The sequence below is a fragment of the Anser cygnoides genome, chromosome 2 (assembly GCF_040182565.1).
Source record: "Anser cygnoides isolate HZ-2024a breed goose chromosome 2, Taihu_goose_T2T_genome, whole genome shotgun sequence".
Taxonomy (NCBI): domain Eukaryota; kingdom Metazoa; phylum Chordata; class Aves; order Anseriformes; family Anatidae; genus Anser; species Anser cygnoides.
Genome location: NC_089874.1, coordinates 137,584,928 through 137,611,232, shown reverse-complemented (window position 1 = coordinate 137,611,232; position 26,305 = coordinate 137,584,928). Strand labels below are relative to the sequence as shown.

At 39.2% G+C, this 26,305-nt stretch overlaps 1 protein-coding gene across 1 annotated transcript; it reads right to left on the bottom strand.

The window, feature by feature from the left end:
• Positions 1 to 3,597: 3,597 nt before the first annotated feature.
• On the bottom strand, positions 3,598 to 12,988 carry OTUD6B (OTU deubiquitinase 6B). Its single transcript, XM_048075225.2, has 7 exons — positions 12,771 to 12,988; positions 10,353 to 10,507; positions 8,399 to 8,494; positions 7,467 to 7,779; positions 7,066 to 7,127; positions 6,278 to 6,384; positions 3,598 to 5,745 (listed from the first exon to the last, which is right to left on the bottom strand). The coding sequence occupies exons 1-7, from the start codon at positions 12,862 to 12,864 to the stop codon at positions 5,661 to 5,663; spliced, it is 912 nt and encodes a 303-aa protein (XP_047931182.2). The 5' UTR covers positions 12,865 to 12,988; the 3' UTR covers positions 3,598 to 5,660.
• Between the last annotated feature and the right edge of the window lie 13,317 nt (positions 12,989 to 26,305).

The following is a 26,305-nucleotide window of genomic DNA, read 5'->3' as shown; positions in this document are numbered from 1 at the left end:
TTGTACTTGCAACAGTTTCATGGCTTATGAAAGATGATGGCCCGAAGTGCTGTCTTTTAGACTAACCAGGTGATGCAAATGGGACATCCTGACACACGCTCTCACCAAAGCCTTCAGGGCATCCCTCAGGTGTTCAGCATCATTCCTCTTGCACAAAGACTGTTGAACCCCTGAAGATGCCACTTGTCCTACACAGCTGATTGGGATGTCCTGGAACACACACCGCAACGTACCCCCTGCACTGTGATCCCCCACACCATCTATGAAAGAGCTGCTGCCTCTCTCTGCTTACTCAACCTTCACATCAGTGAATTCGTGAGCCCCAAGGTGTCCAGAGCTGGCCAAGGAGGAAGGTTGGAGAGCTGGGCAAAATCCACAGGGCCGATACCAACCGCGTGAGGCAGTGTCCCTGCCCCACCTGCTGCCAGCGCAGTTAACTGTAATTCCCACCTTTGCAATTCGTAAAAACATTACACTCGAGCAAAACACGGCAGCTGGAGGGCCAGCATCCTACCCTGTCGGCTCTGCCCCATCACACTGCTGCTAGCACCTCTTACACCTTGAGGCAGAGTAAGACCAGAGGTGACGTGCTCTGCATATACTTGAAATTTCAGCCTTGTGGTTTATTTAATGTGGCCTGTCACAACTCCAGTTAAACTGCTTGTGAAAAAGGGAAGGTAAGGACCGAGCATGGACAGCTGGCAAAATGTATCCCCAGTGAAATTTTTGCCCCAAAGCAAGCTGTTATGAAACAGATTTCCCTCTTCCCGGTGTTTTAGCTCTGGGATAATATTTTAATATATGCAAACACAACAGATTATGAAAATCATACATGCACGCATAAGGAATATAAATGCTTTATTGCGTTTCATATTGTGTATTTACTAAAAATAATAATAAAAAAAAATCTTGAAAGTAATGAAAGATTTAAATAATTTATGGCAAAAGGTGAGCACTCCTGCCCTCCCTCCCACCCCCACCCGCCCTGCTTCCCAGGGCTTTCCCACACTCCCAGAGGTAAAGTAAAGCCAACACACTGGATAGCTTTTGCTTTCAGGCAGAGTGGCTTGGCAGGAAAATACTGTATTATTTTGCATCAAGAGAAATGTCTAATCTCTGTAATAAGCTTTTGTTTATGTAAGTAATACAGTATTCAAAAGTAATATAGAATTCAACCAAATTATGACAACCTTTTGTTGCTCTTTAAAAATAAAATTTAGAAAGTCTTGTATACTAAAAACCAAGATTCAGGATTTTAAACTTTTTGTTGCTGGAAAGTATTCATGAAGACTAGGGTTAGGGTCTCTGTAAAGTAATAGCTATCTGTGCTGTCACATCAGATGTGAAATTGGTTTAACATTCCAATGGAAATCCATATTAAGCAATTGTAATGCCGTAAAAATAATCTTTCAGAGAGAGCCCAAAGCCTACCAGGAGCCATATTCAAGCAACAGAGCCAGACTAATCCATTTTCTCTCATATCTATTTGTTGTTCTCAACATTAATTCCAGTGACCAGATACGAAAGATATCTTATACGAGACTTATAGACACTTATACGAGACTTATAGACACTTATACGAGAAAATGATTCTACACAGACTAAATTCTCCACAGAACCTAAAAGTTTTTTCTCCCAAGTATTGACATAATAAAACATCACCCACAATTGCACTAGCTCCTTATAAAGCAAACGAAAATGTGAATAAAAGGTCCCCAACCACCACAAATACAAGCAGTTTCAGGGAGAAAAAAGGCAATAAGCAAAAGCTAAAACATCTAGAATTCCAGCAAGAGATAATTGAGAACATACACTTAATCCACGTAAATGGCACTGCAATTGAATCCACTGCGAACAGGATTCTTCAGAAAGGATCTTTATGTGGCTCTTCCTTCAGAGGACACAATACGAAAGGCAAATCTTTTGCCTGTTTATTTTAAAAGATATTATATCTGTTTTATTGGAACTCGTATAACGAACTTGGAAAAAACAAAACAAAAAACTAATTCTAACTAGTTTGTTACAACAAATCAAAGACAATAAAGAGAAAATTCCCCTTGGCCTTCAGCAGAATACATGGCGTTCACTTGTCAAGTAACTAAACGAAGCGTGGCACGTTGACCTGGATGTCTCTATAAAACTATAATATTTATATCAAATACACATACTCAAATCTGCTTATTGTCTTTCTGCTTAGTGTTCTGATCATGCCTTCATCTGCTGACCTTCTAAAGCCTTTCCTTGAATACCAGTAGCAGACTGCTGTGGTTGAAATCAACACGGTCTTATCGAGTCTGACTGGTTTTCATCAGGAAAGGATGGGTCTCTGCCACTTTGTCTTACTAAGAGAAAATAAATGTCAGACACTGTACACATGGTCTCCCTGTTTAGCTATTAGAGCAGTGGAACGCCTTCTTTACATATACCAGTTTACAATAGATTAATAACAAAAAGTATAAGCAGCTAGAAATCTAACTTTATTCAAGATTCTATTTATTCATTTCAATTAACTGAAAATTTTACACATGCCTATGTGTCTCTCCCCTGCCATTCAGATCAACGCACGCCTTATTTTAACATGGACTCCCCTCTCAGATTAACACAAATAGAGCAATAGGTACTGTAGTCATCATTTCTTGTTTTTCCCCTTCTCCATAGAAGACTTGGACCAAAGGAAGGACCTCTAAAAAACACGTATTTAGCCCGTGTGTATAGTGAGACTTCCAAAGAGCCACAATAACACTGCACCTTAACCATTAAGTAAAAGCTGGCTGTGTGTTACACGTGTGACAGAAGTAAAGACTGAGAATCGCTCATCTGTAGTGGACACTTCTGGACAACAACCACCTATTCAGACACAATAGGGCGATTTTCTTTAGAGATAACTAGAGTCCCCATTTCCCACTCTGCCCCAGCAGTGAGTGGGCTGCAGGTACACAAGAGGCTGGGAGGGACACAGATAGGACAGGTGACCCAGACTGACCTAAGGGGTATTTCTACCAGGTAACATCATGCTCAGTGACAAAACCTGAGGCAGACGCAAGAAGGGTGGGTTTTTTTGTTTCAAAAGGACTTGGAGAATGGCTGAGCATCAGTATCGTTGTGAGAGGCGGCTACAGATAGCCTTTGCATTGCATGGATTTTCCTCCTCCTGTATTTCAGCCTACAGGTTTTCTTGTTTTTGTTCTTTTTATTCTTTTCCCTGCCCTGAGGAGAGGGGGAGAAAACTGTCTTAGGGTCAACCCACCACAGTCCTCCATTGCATCTACTAAGGCAGCAATTTCATGATGTTCACTGGGCTGCGTAATGCAGCCTCGTGCTCTCATCCAAGAACTCTCCAAAACAGGTTAAGGAGACAGCTGAATCGAGTCCCCATCCTCACCATCAAATTGACTAATTTATTAAACCCATTACATTGAGTTTATATCTCCAGCTTGGCTGCCAGTGGAAACATGCTCAAATATCACTCCAAGATCCAAGATTTGATGGCCAACAAGAATTCAGTTCTTCACTTTAAGAATATAATGTTTCAAAAACTGTGTCCACAAAATGACACTACTATGCAGTTAATTAAAATTAAAAGTGACCACAACAAGATTTGCCACAAATAAACCAATTTATTACTTTTTGGCAAGTTCCATACAGCATGAGCAAGGATCTTTCGCTCACTATATTAAAACATTCTTTTGCTTTATACAGATTGTAAACATCAGTAGCAGCACAAACTGTTGGTACAGGCATTCCAGGATTCTGGTCTCTCTCTCTTTCAGGTAAAGAAACAAGAATGAAAATCCAGTAAACCAACCTTCTTTCACAAGGTATCTATGAGAAGCAGCATATGCATTTCATATCAATTTTGAGCAATACCAAGAAGGGTATTTCAAACTATTATTTTTAGCGAAATTCAGTGGTATTATGAATAGACACACCTTCTACATATTAATGTAACCAATTTTTTGTTTGAAATTAAAATCACTGTTTCATATAATCAAGGTAGTAAAAAAATTCTGCAGTAAAATAGCTGTTATAAATACAGCCATATTTGCTATACTGTATCAGATAAATAAGGATGTAGCAAACTCTTGATCTGGTTAATACTTGGTTTATCCCAACAGGCACCAGTCTAAAGAACTTAAAATACACAGGTTCTCATTGTTGAACCAGCTCCTGTCCACCCACCAGACTTCTGCTATAATTATTTTTTATTTTTCCTCTCTCAAAGTGCTTTAAACCAGACATAATCTGATCCATAAAGTGAACATTTATCTCTTTGAGTAAGAGCAGATTTTTTTTTTTTTTAATTTGTAAGTCCCAAGAAGGTCAATCTGCTGGCTAAGTTCACCGAAGGATTGCAAAATGTGCACTGTTAGCTCAAGCTTCAATTCAGGGCATACCTGTTTAAATTTGGTAAGAACTGCTTTTCTCCACAACAACTTATCAGCATTAAAATAACACAGACAATTATGATGTTATTGGCAAAGGCTTTAAAAAAAAAATCTATTGTTAAAACCAACTGATTGCATTACAGTAATGTTGCTAATTTTGAAGTCATAATTATAGCAACCTCAATACAAAAATCTTCATTTCCAATGTAAAAAGACAAGCCATATTTAAAAAAAACAACAAAAAAAAAACACACCCTTCAAGTCTTCTCTGTGCATAATAAGGAGCAAAGAAAATAAAATTAATTATTTTGCAGCTCACCTTCAAAGTTACTGGCATAAAACAAAGTGGTTATTTTTATACCTGTATGCAACCGTCTCTTTTAAGCTTTGCAAAATACTGCCTTTTAGGTGACATTTAGATCAGCGGATCCATAAATGACGAGTTCAGATAAATTTCACTACCTGAACTGAAGAAATTGAGGATCTTTCTGTTTGTAAGATTTCTATATTATCAAAATGCACAGATGAAGATTAAGAAGGATGAACTCGCATCAATGCTACGATGTACATAAACAGCAATCCTCTTCCAAACAGATTTAGTAGTTGGAAGAGCATCAACTGTTCCTACTGCCAGCTGCAAAACAGAAGTGAATCCCTCAAACCTTGGCAAAAACTTTTAAGTCCATAAAATCGTATGACTGTTTGCAATTCCTTCAGCCAAGCAAGAGATTCTACTACTGAATTTCTCTCCAGCTCTTCGCTGCCCAAATAAAGAAGCAGATCCCTATTACAGTATTAAAGCTAGATTCTGATGGAACTAAAGAAACACTGCAAAGGATAGTCTGTCAATGTGAACAAACCAATTTTTTTAAAGTCCTCAACTCTTCCATGATCATGAAAATCTGCCAGAAATAATGTGATGGGAACCTTCAGGTAACCTTAATTCTTCAGTAGACTGGAGATTAATCGAAACATTTACTGCTGAGTATTTTCACTGTGGCATGGGATAAAGCTCTATTAAAACAAAAAGTTCTGATCTATACAGCCAGCATTTTAGAGATTAATACCAACAAGTTCAAAATACTGTTGCATTGTTTGCGTTTTTTGTTTGTTTCAAATCAAGAGCTTTTTCTGATTCACAGTAAAACCCTGGTACATCTCTTTTTATTGTTAATCCTTTCCAGGTAGTTTTACTTTACAGTCTGTCTGAGAATTGTTTGGAGCCCAACGTATCAAGATGCAACTGTTATCCATGTGGATTTTTTTTTTTTTATGTTAGCTGCCATTTTCTGTAGCAGTGTCTGTTAGAAGTTTTACAGAATTATAATGTTCTCCTAATCCATAGGCATGTCTCATATACCTAAAAAAAAGTTAGAAAACAAATGTTTAGTTTAGCTAAAATATACTGCATGACAAACATCAAGAGCACTTGAAGACAGCTTAAGTAAATTCAAGTTTTAGCACAGAAAAAAAGAGTGAAAATAAATATAAATATATACGGTCAATGAAGAGTTTCTAATTTTGGTGACTTCCAGACATAAATTGACATAAGCTTTGAATACAAGTAAAGTTTCCTGATGCATTTTTTAAAAATCAATTTCACAATGATTTTGGAATTAGCAGGTAAAATAACCTTGCAGCATTCTAAAAAGTAGTGACTGAATCACACTTCAGACTCATTGTCAGCATTTTAAGAATGTTAATCACAATATCTTCAAAGTTAAATTGTAAATCACAACTACCAGTTCTGAAAAAAAAATCAGTATTGATCTTGCAGGTCAACGTCAGGCATATAAATGAAAATGAAACAAAACAAATGAGAATCAAAGGTGAATTCTCTCACACAGAAATAAATGCAATAATTTTAAAAATGGGTAAAATGACACACTTACACAAGTGTTATTGGTTTGCCTGAATATTCTTCACCAACAATAATGGAAGGGGAATCCATTTGCACTACTTCAATAGGTGTTTGCAAAATGTGCGACAAAGCCCTTAGCTGTAAGGCATAAAAAGAATTCAACAACAGGATTAAATCCAACATGGTGAGGAGGGAAGAAAACAAGATATTTAGTTTTAGCAAATATGAGTTTAGGCATAACATTTCAAATTTTGTTAGAAATTAAATTTTGTTAAAATAAGCAAAATAGCTTCAACTTTTTGAGGTGTAATTTAAAACAGGTTGCCATAAGTTAATTATTGTTTTGATGATAAAAACAGGTAACATTGTGCTAGCTTTAGTAATTTAATAACTGCTATTTTAGAAAGCAGTAAAAGATAAGAAGCAAAGGCATAAATGAAAACATTTTCTCAAACTCAAAGTTTATATTACAAAAAAAAAAAAACATTGCTCCATCATAGTCAGCTTTGCTACGATCTAAGTCTGCATAATAAGATGCTTTCCCCTTAAGAAATATTCTTCCCCCTCACCTTCTGTCATTCTTTCTAGTGATATTTTAGACAACCAAATTCTTTAACTGCTATGTCATCAAGTTTATCAGGACAGCAGGGGACCATCAGAAAACCTACTGATGTGGGGAAACTATTTATAGCCATAGGAGAAAGTTCTTGATAAAATTATGAATGTGTTTCCTTATGCCTACAGGTATTACTTCTTCATAAATCCTTTTTTGAGGATATATTGATAATTTGTGAAATTGTGAAGTGAGTGAATACTTACTTCCAGTTGACCACCCCATGCAGCCGTATTTGCTATATCATCACAGTATTTTTCAAATTCCTCTGTGGAGAAAGAAAAAGTCAACTTTTAGTAGTTCTCTCTAAACAAGCAAAGAAAAAGCAAGTGAGGAAAAATACTGATCCTGAAGTGAAAAACTAGAACCAGAGAAGTCCAAATGCAGGAAAATATATATGCTCACTGAAGAGAAGGAATAATGTTTGCTAGAATCCTTTAATAAAATAAAATTATGACTCAGGTGTACCAAGTAACAAAGTAAATCTTCTGTGTTCTGTAGAACACAGCAGAACCAACAAAGTAATAAAGTTCAGGAACAAACATACCATTATGAAGAAGAATAATTATAAAATAAAGTTTTCTGAAGTCTCTTATGCAATTCTTACCTCTGCTATACATGTCTCCAGTAGTGGGGTTTGTAAGAAACGGCAGGAAGTCATCAAAATGACTTTGCATATACTTTGCCGTTTGGTTTCTCAGACTTGTAACAGTCCAGGAATTCTGGCGATCCTTGAGCTGATCTTCAATAGCTCTGTACATGCAGTGGCCATCGGAAGGAATCTGCTTAATCTCCAAGTGTCTTGCTGCCAACAGGGAGGCAAGTTTCTGACTTTCAACATGTCTAGCACCTGTTAAATTCTCGATCTCAGCTTCAGCTATCCTTTCTTCTCTTTCTTTCTCCAAGGCAGCTTTTTTTTCCTTAGATTGAAAACACATAAATTACATCAAATATTAAGATGTCTGTACAGTTCTTGGCTTAGTACTTGCCTCTAACTCTTCAAATGTTTCCCCAGTATGTTCATGTTGGTGAAATGTTCTGCTGAATTATTACTACTAAGTCTCAGAATCCTTCTAAACCTAAACACTAACAAATGCTAGATGACCAATACATCCTAAAACTCAAATATTTACAAGAACTTCAGAAGTAAGCTTCCTTTGTTAAATCTGTAAAGTCTTACTACTTCAATTTTTTCCCCCCACACAGTATCTTACATATTTTTCATAAGAACTTCACTAAAATACTAATAAAGAAATAATTTGTTTTAGACATTTTTCCTATCTCCTACGTCTTTATCTCCTATTTTGATTCCTATTTTACCTCCTATTTTTTCCCAGCTCATGGTTGAGCATAAAAAGTAGACCTTTTAAAAAAAATCCTTACATATTTCTGTGTAGCAAACCTACAGATTTTGAACACATTCAGGAGGTACAAAATCAATACTGAATTAGCCAGGTGATGTCTCCTGTAAAATCGTTAAACTTCAATTATATTAATTTAAACTGAAACATATTTGTAAAATGTTTAAACATTACATACCCTCCTCTTCTGTGCTTTTGATATTCGAGGATGCTGAATCTGTTGCTCCAGTTGCTCAAGCTCTACATTTGCAACCCCATCAGTTACAGAATCTATCTGAAAAGGAAAAAAAAAAAAAGTGTTAAAAGTTTCTATTAGTATAAATAATAAAAGAGATGCGCGTTTCCTGAAACAGTTTTAAGCTGTTTCCAGGTAGTTCCAGTGTATATTTACAATGCTTTCCACAAAGATCCATGTAGCACAAAGCCTGTCAAAGCTGCAAGTCAAGCATTTCATACCCCAACCCCACTGTAATGGGCTTGAATACTTTTTCCACTATTCCCCAGAAAATAAATGATTATGAAGCACATAGCTCAAATTTAATTCAAGCTGTGTGAACACTGCTTATAGACTGCAAGGGAAAGTTTTCCTCGCCTTACCAACAGATGAATGTTAAGCTTAAGCACCCAGAGAGCTGTTACCCAGTTCTGTAACAATTAAAGCAGGAAAAGGCTCCACCATCCATAACAAAACATAAATACCAGTTGCAAAAGACAGAGGGTTGACCTTTCTCAAAAAGAAAGTCAAAACTAATCTCATTATGGTATCAACCAGATGTCGCCTTGGCATGCGCAGTAATACTTTCAACATGAGTAAGAAAGTCGAGAAACAAAAGAACCCATATACCTCAAACCAAAATCCTCTCAGGGAAGTCTATGACCATGGCAAAGACGTTAGCTTGAAAAGTCCTCCATCACAATGTTTTGACAGCTCGCTTAGCAAAATGAAACAAATTCCTGTAACTAATCTAAGACACGTTATGTTTAACGCTTACAAATTAATCATCTCCTTAAGCGTCTGAGCAAAGACTACTATGTAAGATTTTTATAGTGCTTGCATTTTTCACAAGGATTCTCAGCAGATGATTCTCAGTCAATATCATTTCCCTGAAAGTCATTCACAAATCTTTTTCAGTCTTGTTTTCAAGCAAAAGGGCAATCTGCTTAAGTCTCCATTAAGTTACAAATCTGAAAACACCTGGTCCAGAAAGAATCAGACAGATTTTTGTTTCTTTACAAGATTTACTTAGCCAAAAGCCACATACTGTTATGGAATCACTCAAGGAGACAGAAAAGCATGGAGCATTAGCATCAGTCACAGAGAACCATATTGCACCAATTTAGCCGTAAGCTGTACTGCTGTTTAGGTGGAGAAAGTAGGAGAGAGGTGGAGCACAGGCCTACTTGCACAAACCATACTTAAATTCAAGCGCACAATACAAATAAAGAGATCTTCTCAGTACTTGATATACAGAATTAAGTCTATGGATTGCAACAACGGGATTCACTTTATTTATTAAGTGCTAAAACGTACGTAAATTTTTTATATATTGTAAAGTATTTAATTGTATCTAATTTACTCCACTCAGTATTTCCCTCAGTTAGATTTGAGTAAAACTAAGCCTCTGTTAAAAATTAAGTAGGATTCCAGTTTCCAGATGGATGGCAAACAAGTAAGTAGCTATGCTGCCAACACGGCAGAACAGTAGCATTTGAGCCAACTCCCATGTCTGCAGAAAGTGTGTTCTTAAAAACAAGGTCTGTTATACTGCAGACAGAATTGCAAAGACAATCACACTGCATTAGTCAACTGCCTGTCAAAGTCCATCAATACCCTAGTAGCCTACATAAGATAATTAGAATTACTACAGAACAGAACTAAAAAAAAAAAATCGTTAAGAAGCCTGAGCTACTAACATACCGTAAGAGCAAAACCAAATACTGCTCACCAACAAGAATACAGATAAATAACCCTTCCAGCGTAACAGCTGGATCTTTCCAGAATTACCAACACTGCAAGGAAAACAAGAAATGCTTTAAATCATTACACATTACTTTATAATCATTTAAAAAAGTTAAAGAAGTCCTAATACAAATTGTATCTGTGTAGCTCCAGCTGGAGTTAAGGCATATACCTTATTCTGCTCAGGTGTAGCTTCCTTCAGCTGCTTTAACTCCTCCTTGTGCTTCTCTTCAAGTTCTGCCTCTAGTTTGGAAACTTCATCAGCCAGCTGTTTTCGTCTCTTTTTATCATTCTTGGGAACAGCATTTTTCATGCCTTGAATTTTTGCTGTTAAGGAAACAGTGTGATAAAATGTTACCTCTAAATATAGCTACTCCACAATCATTGGAGGAAGGAGGACTGCAAGTCTTAAAAGAAATTACACGTGTCAAGATATCACAATTATCACATTTTAAAATCACATATATTTTCTTAACAGACACAATCATGACATCCAAAGAAGAAAACAACTTGTATGGGGTTGCTATTAAAAATACTTATGAATTTTAACAACACAACAGACCTCAGCCTGTTTCTTTCAAATAAAATTATTTGGGCATTGATTTCTCAAATCCTGTCGCATCAAAGATGTGTATGTTTTTAATAACAGACTGAAAGTAAAAACAGAGATTACCTGTCCTTAAAACAAAGCTTCTAAAAGCCGAATGGGTACTCAAGAAGAAAAAGCATCAATTTGCTTAAGTTCCTTAAGTATTTTTAGGCCTTAAGTCAAGGCTTCATTTCTTCAATCACAAAATAGTTTGGTTAGAAAGGATGTCTAGAAGTGATCTAGTTCAACCTGCTGCTCAAAGCAGGACTGATGTCGAAGTTAGATCAGGTTGATCAGGAATTTATTCACATGCCTGTGGAGTATCTCCAGTGATGGACATTCTGAAACTTTTGGGGGCATTATTTTCTAGTATTCAACCATTCTTGTTATGAAAATGTTTTCCTTTTTTTTCTTCTCAAGAGAATCTTTCTTCTTACCACTTCCAACTCTTGTTTCTAGCCTGTTTACTATGCTTTGCTTCAAAGAGTTTGGCTCCACCTGTTCCATTTAGTAGTGGAAACAAGCAGATCCCCCATAACCTCTTCTCCAGGCCGAATAAACTCAGCTTCCACAGCCTTTGCTCTTACAAGAATATGCCCTGATAGCTCTCCTCACTTCTGCATTCACTGTTACAGCATTCCAGCACTGTTTAACACCCTGCTTGCCATTCATCACCAGTACATTTTTACTGCCCTTCACCCTTGACTGGGTGATGGCGATGATAATGAAACTTTTCAAAAAGAGGCCACAAGAATACTTACACTAAAAGATTTATGTCAAGTATTCGGCCTCACAGATGAAGCACTTGAGTTAGACAAAGACGCAGTTCTGTTCATAAAGATTGATGTAATGAGGGAGAAGGAAATCCATGCACGGACTCACCAGTGCCTAAGGAGAGTACATTGTGGGGTGGCAGCTACAAGGATCATTAAGTGGAAGAGACGCTGGGTTCTCTGAGGCTGAGATGCACCTTACATTAATTCTTAGGAACAAATTGTTTTGCTGTCAGTTAATCACTGTACTTCTCAGGAATGTGTTTTTCAAGTGAGTAGCTTTAAGTTACCTGCCTCTCCACCAAGAAGACTGAATCAGTCTTCTGTAAAGAACCTGCCATCCTTTTAGGCAGGGGAGGACTGAAATTCCTCAGCATCTCCCAGCTAGCGTACCATGTGCTCCAGATACCTAACCTAATTCTTGATTACTACCTGTCTTTTCAGTGTCACTTAACTTTAGGGGATGAAAAGCCATCTCAAAATACTAAGTTCCTACAAATTTAATATGTAGCCACCTAGTTTCTCTCCGCCTCTTTAACCCTTTGATAAGAAGGCTGCAATTGACATATTACATACCAAAGAAACCAAACAAGGAAAAGGCCGTATCAATGTAGCTAATGAAAAGGTTATAATCAACAATGAAACTCAACAGAATCCAGCTGACAGAACTAATTATGTTAATATATAATGGGGCCAGTAAACAGGGGCTCAGGAACGAGTCAGGTGTGGCACTGTAAGCCCACATGGGTCCTCTACTCCAGGTATGGCTGAGCAGGAGGTGGAAGCTCATTGCAGATCAGCCGCATTTGGGATGATGAAATGTGGCCGCATGGGCAGCAGGGAGGCAGGCTTCCCCAAAACACCTCATAAAAGCACACACCCCCCTCAACTTCAGCGCAAGGCAGCGCAGTGCTGGCGCTGGAAGCCAGGCTGTTATGGCGGGGCTGCCCGTATCAGCGCTACCTCACCCTCCGTGCCCTTCCTACGCGGCCAAACACAGCTTTCACACCTCGGCCGGCAGGCAGCAATATCACGACTATCGCATTCCTTCCTATCGTGAGCGATGCCCCTTGCTCTCCTGGAGCTGGGGCCGCTGTAACCCCCCCCCCCCCCCCCCCCCCCCCCCCCCCCCCCCCCCCCCCGAGCACCACGAAACGTTCCTCCTCCCCCCGCAGAGCAAGGCGCTAGGCGGGGAAGGCCGCTCCCTCCTCCCGGCGAGGCGCCTCACCTTGGAGCTCCCGCTTCTCCTTGCGCTGCCGCTTGACGAGCCGCTGCAAGGGCCCGCCGTCCTCCTCCTCCTCCTCGGCCCCGCAGCCCTCCATGGGCGCCCGGTGGCACCTCCCGCCCCGCGCACACGGCGCCTCAGCGCTGAGGGGAAGCGGCCGCCATGACGCGTCCCGTCCTTCCCTTCCCTCCCCTTCCTGCCCGCCCGCACCGACCGCTCTCCCCGCCGCTGTCGCCGGGGGGCGCCGGTGGCCAAGGGCTTCTCACCGCTCTCTCAGCCGCCGGCATGGCTGCGGGAGCCACCCCGGACGAGTTTCTACTTTGTAGGGCCGTGAAGGGGGGGCAGGGGATGTTTAGGGGGAGAGCAGCCCCCGTCTCCTTTCTGCCCCCTGACGAGAATAAGCGCCGAGTTCCGTGCTCCGACCTCCTGTCCAATGCTCGATGAGGAGCTTATTTAACCTTTTGAGTTTTGTGCAAAATATACAGTATTATGTACATGTTTGTTCATTTATTTATTTATTTATTACCTGGAGTTAATTAAAGCTACAAAGTACCTTATAGACTCCGGCTTTTCCAAGTTCGTGTCTCCTCGCCACCATGAAGTGATTTCTCATTATCTTTTGTCGTTTTATTATAGTAAAACCCAAATGTCTTGTTTGGGATTTAAATCCCCACCGCAAAGTGTGCTGAAGAGCATGCAAACCTTCCTAAGGATGTTGTGGGAGCTACAGGTTGCTGCGAGTTAGCGTGGAGTAAGTGAGATGCTCTGTTCACTGCTGCCACTGACATTCTTCTGTGTTGAGTTAATCTGGGTAAAAATAAAATTGAAAACTTTAATAATTGTTTTTGAAATTATGTAAATTGAGCAAAAATCTTGCTAGTGGAAATGTTTGTGTTCATCTGTTATGGCATTGCTATTATTGTTTTCCACTTGAATTAGCAGATCCTCTGCAAGAAGTACAGTGCCAAGCACGAAGAAAGGGAACATTGACCTAAAGCAGAATTGTAAGATGATGGGTCAGACTCCTTTGCTATGCAGAACCACACAACTATCTGTATCCTGAATATATGCTCTATTTTTCCCTCCATTTGCCTTTTGCTGCCTGTTGGAATAAAACCAGATCACAGACCTTATCTGGATTGTCAACCAAAAAAAAAAAGTCTAATTGAAAAAGAATGAGGAGGGGTTTGCTTCCAGATAGAAAAAAAGGCTAGCACTGGAACTCAATAGTGTTGGCCCTGTAAGTATTTCTGTATACTACTAACAAATACAGAATAAGGACAAATTCAGATTTGGGATAGATTTGTCTTGATTAACATATATATGTACTCTTTATCAGTTTGTTAATGACCTGTTTGTCACACATGTATGCATATATGAATATGCTGATGTAATACATTAAAAATGCTTTATATTTAAAAATAATAAATACTGTTTTTGTCTTCTACACTTTTTGTCAGACTTCTGTCACATCTTCAGCAGTAATCTGAAATATAGATAAAACAAATACCAGTGAGTTCCTAAGCTGACCAAATGCAAAGTGCTGTGATGATAGAGGTGGGCTGATACAAGTGATCTCATGATACACTACCCACATTTGAACACCACACATCTTAATTATCAAGGTTTCATGAGACTGGAGATTTTAGTACACAGTAAGTATGAGGGAGTACATTTTTGAGACTAGTCGTATAATAAGTGCTGGGGAGGTTGTGCTACACAGCCAGCTAAACCTGAGTTTCCTCTGCTGCCGTGAAGCATAGAATGAATGAAGATTACTAAACAGAGCACTGCCATTGCTAGCAACAGGCCACAGGCTCGATGCCAACTTCTCAAGGCCTCAGTCCTGTTCTACGGGGTTTGTTATCAACCTGCTGTGAGAACCTGACCTGTCAATGGGAGCTTGGTGCCAGACATCTATTATGAACTAGAGTTTAATGTGGGATAACAGCAAAGGCCTTGAAAATATTGGAACAGGTTGAAAACCGAGAGCCCAGCAGTATAAACAACTGGTTCTCATAGGATGCAAGCTATGAGAAGGACTCCTCTGAGCATACCAAAGAACAGCAGCTAAGCAAGAGAATAACAACTGAGCAACAGGAGGCGTTTGCTGAGACCTGAGAAAGGAGGGCTCTGCAGTACCACAAGGTGTGCGTGCAGCTTAGGGGTGTAGTCCAAAGGCTGCCTGCCAGCTGTCTCGGGCAAACCATCATTATGGGGATCTGCAGTCATGATGTGGGGGTATTGACAGGGCTGCAAGTGTGCTACCTGCTCTCCCTGCCCGTGCTAAGGGTCCCGATGCCCCCTGCCTGCTTGCCCCATGATCCCTGGCTCCTTAAGGATGTCTTGACCTGCCAGCTCATCAGGAACATGTACATCAGGATCAGGTCCATGCATTTTTTTTCCCAAAAATATCCTGTGCCTTCTTCCTGTCCAGCACTTAAATAAAATGTTTAAATAAAGCCTTACTGTGTCTAAGCTCAGTTCAGCTGATTATGGTTCCTGGGCAGAAAGGATGATTTAACAATAAGGTCATAATAAAATCTAACAGTTAGAAACTGGGAAAAAAAAAAACAACTGAAATCTGAGGTAACTAACTTTGAAGCACTTTATCTAGGATGTGATAGGTTCACTCACACAAGTCTTTAAATCAAGTCTGGGTGCCTTCCTATGGATATGCAGTAGCTCATCTGTAAATTACAGGTTCCATGCAAGAAATGTTATTAAAATTCTCTCAGGATTCAAAGAAGTCAGACTGGATTATTATAATCACCCTTTCTGGTATTAAAATTTAGGATTTTATTAATCTGTTTTGGAAAGAGAAACTCAAACCTCCCATCCAAACCAATGATAGCTATAAAATGGTCTGTACTAAGCATCGTCTGGCTTACATGGTGTCAAAATAGAAATTTTCAGAATTAAGGGCGCTTTTGAAATGTGCCTCAACTTTGGCAAGTTAGTCACTGAAGTCATTGACTGAGGGTTACCTTTGATAACAGCTGACTGGGACAGTGAATTTACAAACTTTTGTTCTCTTTTTTTTTCATATTAATTTTCTGAAAATGAAAGCATCCATTGCTATTTGTAATATTTGTAATATGTAATTTGTAATATTTGCATTTGTAAATATTTGTAATATTTGTAATATTTGTAATATTATACTTTGACATCATTTCTGGTACCTTTCTCCCAGTAGTTTCCCAGTGTTTAGTAAGCATGCTGAAGTTCAGGAGGACCTTTTGTTCATAGGTATTTTATAAGTAAGTCAGGGTGGAACCTGTAGTACTTCTGGCACTGTGAAAATCTAGATTTTGTATCTTCAGTACCAATATCAGTAAGCTAGTGCTGCGTAGCAGGCAGTTTTCACGACAGCAGTAATAAGCATCCACATCTTACTTCAGCTGAATGGTATAAAACGTTGGTCAAGCAAAGAAGCTGTCTTAGTACTTTTAGATAAATGTGTATCTCATTTCCCTCCGTTATCTCCCAGATGTTTCTTGCTGGTTGGACATTGAAGTAAATTACAGACTCGGTTGTAGCCATACACAAAACTCTTAAAGTGGCTTAATTGTTTCACTGAGGTTTTGTTGACAATGTTTTGACTTATACGCTATGTAACCAGTCTCTCTGGATCTTTTGATCCAGGGCATTGAATAAGAAGTAGCTAAATTTTCCTTTTCTCGGTGTCATAAATCAGCTTGTAGTAAGATTTGCAATTATTCTGCATAAATTAAGAAGTATACATTGAATTACACTGAAGCCTCCGCATAATATGAGGATCAATATAGCACATTTTAATTTGCTCCTAAAACCTGACATGGTATATGTGCACGTTAAGATGTTTAGATTGTTTATGCCGTACCTCTATCTTAAAGATGCCAGCCTGGGATCAGAGCACTATCTGAAAGTTCACTTACATCTGTAAATGAGCTACATGAGCTTTTCCTGTTGTTAGTTATGTTTTCTGGAAACAGTGCAAACAGATTTTAGTAGCAGGACATCTGCAGTTAAGATCCCTCATCCATGAAACTGTTTCCTAATATTTCTTCAACATCAATCTGACAGGTATAGGCTTGGGGAAGAGTGGCTGGAAAGCTGCCTGGCAGAAAAGGACCTGGGAGTGTTGGCTGACAGCTGGCTGAACGTGAGCCTGCAGCATGTCCAGGTAGCCAAGAAGGCCACTGGCATCTTGGCCTGTACCAGAAACAGTGTGGCCAGCAGGACCAGGGAAGGGATTCTCCCTCTGTACTTGGCTCTGGTGAGGCTGCACCTTGAGTACTGCGTTCAGTTTTGGGCCCCTCACTACAAGAAGGGTAATGAGTGGTTGGAACATGTTCAGAGAAGTGCAACAAAGCTGGTGAAGGAACTAAAAAATGAATTATGAGGAGTGGCTGAGGGAACTGGGGTTTTTTAGTCTGGAGAAAAGCCTGAGGGGAGACCTCATCACTCTTTACAACTACCTGAGAAGAGACTGTCGGTCTCTTTTCTCAGGTGACAAGTGACAGCATGCAAGGAAATGGCCTCCAGTTATGGCAGGGAAGGTTTAGACTGGATATCAGGAGGAATTTCTTCACGGAAAGGATGCTTAGGCATTGGAATGGGCTGCCCAGGGAAGTGGTGGAGTCCCCATCCCTGGAGTTATTTAAGAGACATATGGATGTGGTGCTTAGGGACATGGTTTAGTGGTGGAGTTAGAAGTGTTAGGTTGATGTTTGGATTTGATGATCTTGAGGGGCTTTTCCAGCCTAAATGATTCTATTATTCTATAAATCTAAGTGTCTGGACCTAATGCGAATCCAATCACTTAAATCTGTAATGAGTCATGTTTATCAGTTAAACAAAATACTGGGATTTATTTCTGGAGCTGACATTTCAGAGCTTACAAAGCCTGATATGTTTACCTTTCTATTTGTTGGACTAGAAAGTGTAAAAATAATCTCAGGTCTCTTTGCAAATGCAAACAGATTCAGGGTCACTCATTATTCAGTTATCTTACAAACACTGGGATCCAGAGAAAATGTGGGTGTTACCAGGAGATGTCCTTGATTTCTATGAAGACTGCTATTGAGAAAGGTGAATGTTAGTGGTAGAACAATTTTGCCAACCTCTACAAGTGTATTGTTTCACAGTGTTTTGTCTTCTTAAATCTCAGCATTTGGAACAGAGAGATTTTATGCAAACCTATAAGTCTGGATTTGCAAGCAGTTTTCTTGGCTATATGACCAAGAGATATGACCTATGTTTGACAAAAGGTGACCTGAATGCAACCTAAATGCTCAGAAATAAAAAGTAAAAAGAAAAGGCCCAGCTCCAGCTCTTCACCCTGCTTTTCAGTAGATTTTTTTTTTTTTAAATTGGACACTTGGGATTTCCAGTACCAGTAGTCACTTAAATGCATTCAGCAGAGGCTGTCAATCAGGTTTCACAGGGCCAGCACTGAATGTCATCAAATTTTGCTGGTGTAGTCTTGGCAAGAACCTTGGCCAATAATCCACTCTCTGCCAAACCCCTTGAAGCTGTGTGTCCTGGTTCCAGTTAGGACAGAGTTAATTTTCCTCACAGTAGCTGGTAGGGTGCTATGTTTTGGATTAGGATGAGAAGAGCGCTGATAACATGCTGATGTTTTAATTGTTGCAGAGCAGTGTTTACACCAGGCCAAGGACTTTTCGGCTTCTCGCTCTGTCCTGCCAGCGAGCAGGCTGGGGGTGCAGCAGGAGCTGGGAGGGGACAGACCCAGGACAGCTGACCCAAACTGGCCAAAGGGGTATTCCATACCATCTGACGTCATGCTAAACAATATATAGGGGTGGCTGGCTGGGGTGGGGGGCCGGCTGCTCGGGGATAGGCTGGGCATCGGTCAGCGGGTGGTGAGCAATTGCATTGTGCATCACTTGTTTCTTACACATTATTATTAATAATACTATTATCATTATCACTATTATTATTATTGTTATTACTATTTTCCTGTCTTAATAAACTGTCTCTATCTCAACTCACAGGCTTCACTTTCCCATTTCTCTCCCCCATCCCAGAGAGGGAGGGGGGAGGGTGAGCGAACGGCTGTGTGGTGTTTAGCTGCCAGCCAGGTTAAACCACAACACTGTGGTAATTTTCACCATGATCTATATTTATTATCTAGATTGTGGAATGGCGAAATATAGCTCTTTAGAGATATATCTTTAATCTTCACTAAAGATTTTTACTGTGTTAGTATATTCTTCACCTACAACACAGTACAAAGCAAACATACCTAGGAGTGTTTGGCCTACTAGTTTAATGTTTGAGCACAAGAACGAAGGGGCCACCGAAACAGATTCTTAATTTGCTATATCAGAAACACTTTTATTGTGAACATGGCTGGTAGTAAGCTTGCTGAAAATGTTTATTCTCAAATTATGCCAGAACCCTTCATGCTGCTCCAGCAGGGCATAAATGGTCCTGCAGGCTGGAGGAGCACCTTCTGGCCAAGGCTGAAGCACAGGCAAGACCTGTCCTCTACCTGCAAGAGGTAACTGACTGCAGTTACCCTCCACAGGGCTAACTACTGGAGCCCACCTCTTATGCTCACATATGCTGGGTACCTGAGGAGGGAAGAAAGGCCCAGCTTAAGTGCCATAAGGACAAGGAAAAGAAGAGTCAGAAAAGGAGTCTGGAGACCTAGACAAGAGGAGGGACAGGGAAATTGTGAAAAGTGCTTTGGCCTAGTGAGGAGATGGTTGGACAGGGAAGGACGATGATTGTGACAAGAGGAAGGAAGGTCTGGAAGCTAGTAGAGAAAATGGAAGAGGAAACCAGAGAAGACATGTTTGACAGAGGGAAGAGAATTTCAAAATGTCAGGTGAACAATGGGACTAAGACTAGTTGGATAAGTAGACGAGGAATCACTGATCCCTATCCTCAGTAGGTGGAGTAGGGAGATAGATCTGGCAACAAGCAAGGTTGCAAGAAGAAATTAGGATAACCTGAATCAGAATACGGAGAGAATTAATGAATCAATGTTGAAGACAAAAGCAAGGGGCAAACCGGGATAAGGACATGGAGTGGGAAAACAGGAGTACTGGGGCAAGGAAACAGTTAAAAAAGATTAACAAAGCAGATGGACGAACTCCAAAACTCTGCAATTTGATCCCAAAGAGAGTAGGGCACATAAATACACTCATACTCTGACTGACATGCAAAGACATTGCACTCATTCCAAAGAAAACTATCACACTATGTTCAACATTTACAAACAAAGAGCTGATTAAGTTGTTGATGAGTTTGGCAACAGACTATTGTTTGCACTTCCAGCCTGTTAGAGTGAACACCCTCTACAGGGAGTGACTTATGACCGAATTGTGGAGACTGATGAGATGAAATAAAACAACGAATAATTAAACAATGAGCACAACTTAATTATTTGAAAAGGCAGAGAACATATGGAGAATATAGCATTTGGTAAATGAAGAGAATAGGTCAGAAGAATCATAAAACTCTACATTATGTCTGTGGGGCTCCAAGTCTGAAAGCACTACTTCCAACATTTCAAACCAGTGTCGGTACTTAACGTCAGCCATCTTCCAATCTTTCTCTCAAATTGCTTTATGAAGCTTTACCTCTAGATTTATAGAACCTGTTAATAAGCACCTGCCAAAACTCTTTGTACTTTTGCTGTCTATTGTCAGCAAAATCATACAGGAGAAAAAAAGAAAATCTAGCAGTTTCCTCAAAGTCAAAGCAATAAATAAACAAAGCTGATGCCTATGCCTGTTCCTCTTCTTAAACATTTCAGAAAATCTTTTTCTGTACTTAAAAGAAAGTGATACTTGCAGAAACCATTGCCACTACTCCTTCAGGTGTTTTTTGTTTGTTTGTTTGTTTGTTTTGGTGTGTGTGTGTCTTTTTTTTCATGGAAAGTTTCTTTTAGGACTTGAATTTGTGGCAGAACTGAATTATTTTCCACTTCCGTGGAAATCCTGAATCAGTGTCTCTCTTTGAACTCCAGCGCTCCTCAACTCTCAGCGTCCTCTCAAAATATGCTGAGAATTGCTTTCATTCTTGGTCTGTCATCTGTTCTAGTCATGTGCCCAGAGATGATGCTGTGTCTGATCACTTTCAAATGCTAGGGTGCTAAGGACATATCAGAAAATATAGATATTATAAAATTCATAAAAAAATGTTTTTTATATATATATATATATAGTGATCTATAACAGATAGCATAATAGAGATCTCAAATGGTATAGTAGGTCATTGGGGAGGGATTGTGAAAGGAAGTCACAGGGAACTACCTGGAACTGTAATAGCTACCTGCAGGAAATAAGTGATGTGGAAGCTACTATGTGCATATTAAATAGGATCACAGTGCAACATCTTCCAGCTCCACTGTGAGGGAGCAGAATATTATAACTTAAGTGAGGAACCTAATGGCAAGACCACAAGGAAATTGGATTATTGGGCCCCAAATCTGATGTGCACCAAGAGAACTTTTGCAGAGATATACTAGAGCAACTAAGTCTTGTGTTCTGTTTTGTTCTGTTTTCCCAGATGAAAAGATCACAGTAAGATCATACTTAATCAGTAGAGGTCTCTGCCTCTAATCAAACATGCTCTTATCCCCAACTTTTCCATGACAGTTGATGTCAGCTCTTAAATTTGCCATACATATTCATTGACCGCAATCACGCCTTGCCCACATCAGTCATCACTCACTACAGCTTCCTTTAGCATCTGCTTCTTGAAAACTGTTCAATCAAGGTACTATTTATTTTTTACAGCCTGTCACACTCCACTTTGTTCATGCTTTGTTGGCTTGTTTGAAACTTTCCATCATAAGAGTGAAGGTAATAGGATGCTGGCAAATCTATCTTGAATTTGTCTTGCTCTTTGTACCTTCCAGCAGTGATAATCTTCATTAACAACTACATCTCCACCATAGTCCGTGATTCTCTTATTAGCAGCCTCTATAATTGAATGTATAATTGAGAAGTAACAACTTCCTCAGCTGTGATCTAATTACATATCCACAATATGCCCAAAGATATCATCTCCTGTATTGGTCAGTGCTAGGCAGTAGTATTATCTGTTGGCAGTGCATCAGTATTGTGCCACTGCAACATGAAGTGTTTTTTTTTTTTTTTCTCGTTTTTTTTTTGTCTGGTGCTCAAATACTAAGTAATTTTCCTCCAACCCTTCTTCCTGTGTTCAACTGCATATATACTGGACTATGATGTATGCATTCGTGGTATGTGTTTCTGTTTAACACATTCCTTCAGTTTGTGTTGTGTAGTTGCTCAGCTTTAGTGCTGAGCAATTCCTATTCTGATTCAATGCAATTCCATTTTGTTTCCTCCCCTGGAAAGCTCAGCTCCTTCTTCAAGACACATCTCCAGCATTAGAGCTTTTTTCCCAGCTGTCTTTCTGGTAAACTGAAATCATGTTTCCAGCAAGCAGCCCCATCTGTAATTAACGAATGCCCAAACTCACATATGGATGTCAGAGTTGCCAGTTCTTTAATGTAATTATCTATTCCTTCCTTAAATTCTTGGCTTAAGAAATGCTCTTCCCATGTACGAATTGATGGCACCAAACTCATTGAGCCTTTATCAGCTTCTTTAGTGTTCAGGCATTAGTCCTTGCAAGCCCCTCACTTCTCACATCTTTTCCCTCAATAATCTCTGTTTTCACTTTTCTGTTTTCAATATGTACTGATAAGATCTAGATACAGATAAAAAAATATTTTGTTATTTTTATTCTTAGAGCTGGAAATTCAGCTTTCTAGTAGCTGGAGTCCCTCCAGGCTTCTAATTTATCTGTTTTCTCATTGCTACTGTGTTTTGCAGTTAATTATAATTTCCTTTTATTGGTGGGTGTTATTATTGTTATTTCCACCCCTGCATCACACGCTGAGAAATACACAATAGGACTCTGTGTTTGTATAACTACATTATTTCTTTATGAAAAGGATCAACAAAAGAGGTTCTGTAGGTGCAGCCAGTATTTAAAAGCAAGCATGCAAACAGTTTAATATCTGGGTATTTACAGTAAACTCACTCCCCACCCCACACAAATGCACCCCTTTTCTTTCCCATCAAGTCACGTGGAGGTTTCCTAACCCCTGAAGTCTTGCAGAACCCTGAGCCATAACAGAGCCACCCTCAAGGCACCCACTGCTTTTCAAGATTTTCATTCAGTCAGATTTCCAACATCTGCACATTCCTTTAGCAGCAATGTCTCTTTTGGCAGCTCCCCGTAGTAAAGCTTATCTTGGAGACTGGCCATAACCAGTGTTTCACTCCCCCAGTCTGATTCCAAATGTTTACTTTCAAAGTGCTGGTGATTCAAAGACTGCCAGCTGAACATGACTAGTCTTGATCACATTTGAGAATTATGTTAACAAATGCAGTTAAGTTTAAAAGGCAGCACTGTGCCACTTCAATATATACAATCCATATGTATGTGCATCTCCGCAATACAATTTGAAATATTGTCATGAACCTACTAAGCATTAGATCATCAGTGAGACTGCTACTTACCTGGTGTAGATAGATTGATGCTCACACAAAGATATCTAGAACAACTGGCCTTGTTACTCTTTTTTTATTCTCCTGGACAAATCATAAACTTATTTATGTTAATTCGCCCACTCCTGAAATGCAGCAAGTCTTCAGTTAGAATGCTGCATGAAACACGTTCTGGTTGAAAGTGAAGAATGCTGCTCTTTGAGACTGAAATGGCAAAGGGAATTCAAGTCAGAAGAATAATTACCCAAACTGGAGTTTCACCAAGATGCTGCTATTCTTGTGATATGTGTCATGGGATACCTCATGATCAAAAGCCTTCGTAATCTTGACTTCAGTTTTAAGCTTTTTTCTTTATTACTTTGTCTCCACCTAGTACCACAAGTGTGCAGCAGTTCTGTTCCTCCTTAGAGCAGAGTGCCATCTACTGAAGCACCACAAGTAACTTTAGGTTTTCAACTATTTTTCTTGGATGTCTCCTATCTAGCCATTGACTAAGCCTGATATTGCTTATTTTTATGACCAAAACCTCAGAGGCATTTCTGACTAGAAAAATAACTCCAATTGAAAAAAAAATAATAATAAAAAATAAAAACTCAAATAAAAGAATAAGAACACATCCCCCCACACCAAGCCCCACACTGAGAACCAAAAATTAAAGATCAAATAGAAATCATATATAATACCAAAACATAGAAGTGTCTACAAATCTAGAAGTATGTATCCAAAAAAGCTCACTCTATAATATCCATCCATTCAAGAAGCCAAAAGAAAGTAGAAAAAAGGAATTAAAAAGTTATTCAAAAGCAACAGTAGGGTAACATTTGACAGATCACTGAATGAATGGAATGTTTTCTTACAGAAGGAAGGGATCAAGATATAGGTACTTACTGAGTTACAATGCATATTAAATGAAGGAATCTTGAGTATATGCAATGTGATTAGGAGGAAATGAATATATTAAATTAAGATTTTTGAAAGCAGCTTGTGTCTTCAAGATGACCAGGAAAAGGCTTAGCAGTTATGGTAATAGACTGATATGGAGCTGGGCTGGAAAGAAATTTAATCACATAAACAATTTTTCTGCCAATCAAGATTATGTTTTCCAATGTGAACTACTTCTGAGCAGAGACTGAAAATTCCTCCATTATTCTAAAAATATGGTTAGCTAGAACAGCACCAAGACTGTAAAAGAAATGACAGATGTGTAATCAGGAAAAGATAATAACAAGAATACACTTCACAAGAACAGCAATTCCAGTTAGGAATAATAGAAGAGGTCTCCCTTTGTGTAAATGAAGACATCTTTACCATGGTAATTTCTGTCTGTCATAATCTACTGTAGTAAAATTAATGCGGGCCAGTAAATTGTAGCTTTGTAACAGCAACCTCCATACATACATTTGCATGAACGCTCTGTAATGACAGAAATAGAATACATAGGATAAGAAGTTACCAGAAATAGACTTGTAGAGTCACTGGCTAAAAGCTACCCGTCACTTTTGGTAACAAAGGATAGCAACATGCAGAGGCTGAGTCTGCAGGGAGCATGACCCTCCCTGCTGCTCTCGTGTGTCCTATTCCTACCTTTACAGCTCTGCAGGTGGGAAGGAGTGGGCTGAAAAGAACAACCACTTTCTGCACCATTAGCCGCTGCCAACCTCTTAAGTCATCATTGCATCAGATAATGTTCTGTGTCTCTGTTTTGCCAGTGGGAGGGTGACTTACCCCACAACCATGCTGATGGGACTAGAGATACAATTCATATAATAGAAGCATATACATGCATATTAGAGATTCACATTTAATTCCTGTGCTGTGTAAACTTACTAATTTCTGCTGTATGGAGAGGAATCAACCTTGTCCCAAGTATAGATAAATATGCAATTGCACTATGTTCCCATTTTCATGGTGCTTGTATACTTTTATGTGTGAATAAATGACAGAGACACGTGAATTAAAAGAAAAAAAGAAAAAAAAAAAAAGTAAACATCTCAACCTACTAACAGTTCCAGAGGTTATCACGTGGTTGCTCATAGCAATGCCAAGTTACAAACGTGCCTCGAGTCAGAAGCCTGCACAAAGCACAGCACAAGGGAGAGGAAGTAAGGAGTGTTTTCCAAAAACTCTGCCAAAATACGCTCTCAAATATTATCATGCATACTGTATCATAGTTGTTGAACTGTATTACCATACCTGAAACCATATATACAAACCTATATTTAGTTATTTTTATACCTGGTGCTAATCATTACATCCTGTATTTCATACTATACACAATAACGTCATTACAGTTCTCAGACCATGTACAGTGTAAAACTTTATCTTACAGACAATCTTGCAGTGAAGGAAAACCTCTGCACCTTTCGTGTATGCTGTACATGTTGCTCCTATGCACCTCTCTGAATTACAGCTTTTAAAAACAGGCCAGGTCTTGTTATATTTTACTGTCTCCCTAATGTAGCAGACCTGGGAAAATGTAAGAATAAGCATTGTTCCTTTTATCTGTATTCAGTATACTTGTCAAGTAGCAGAGGAGAAATTAATTTATTTCAGTAGCACAGGAAAAGAGACAGTAATACAAAGGCATAGAAAACAATCTTGGAAAGCTTTAGTCGCACAGTTTATCTTCGGCTTCCTGAATGTCAATTTCTGACATCTCTAGAAATTGAGATATTTTAACAGTTAGCCATAGATCCTTCAAAAAGGATTTGAGCTGACAGAAATTCTGCAAGCATGTTAGGGCAGATATTTATTTTCTCTTTTACTGTCTTATTCTTTACCAAACCCAGTACTGGATAGGCCTTTCCTTGTTGTCAGACATTGTTAAGTGTGATTTTATCATCCAAAGGCTAAGATGTTTAATATGATTTAATTTCTGTCTACTTACATTATTATGCTGTTTGGACAGTATCTGAAAACTGATCAGGCCATGATGGCTGGGGCACAGAGATGGGTCATGGGTGAAACAAATAATCCTAGGTTTTTCTTTCCTCTTCCTTCAGCCATTAGGAAAAAGGTTAGGAAATTAGAATTAGG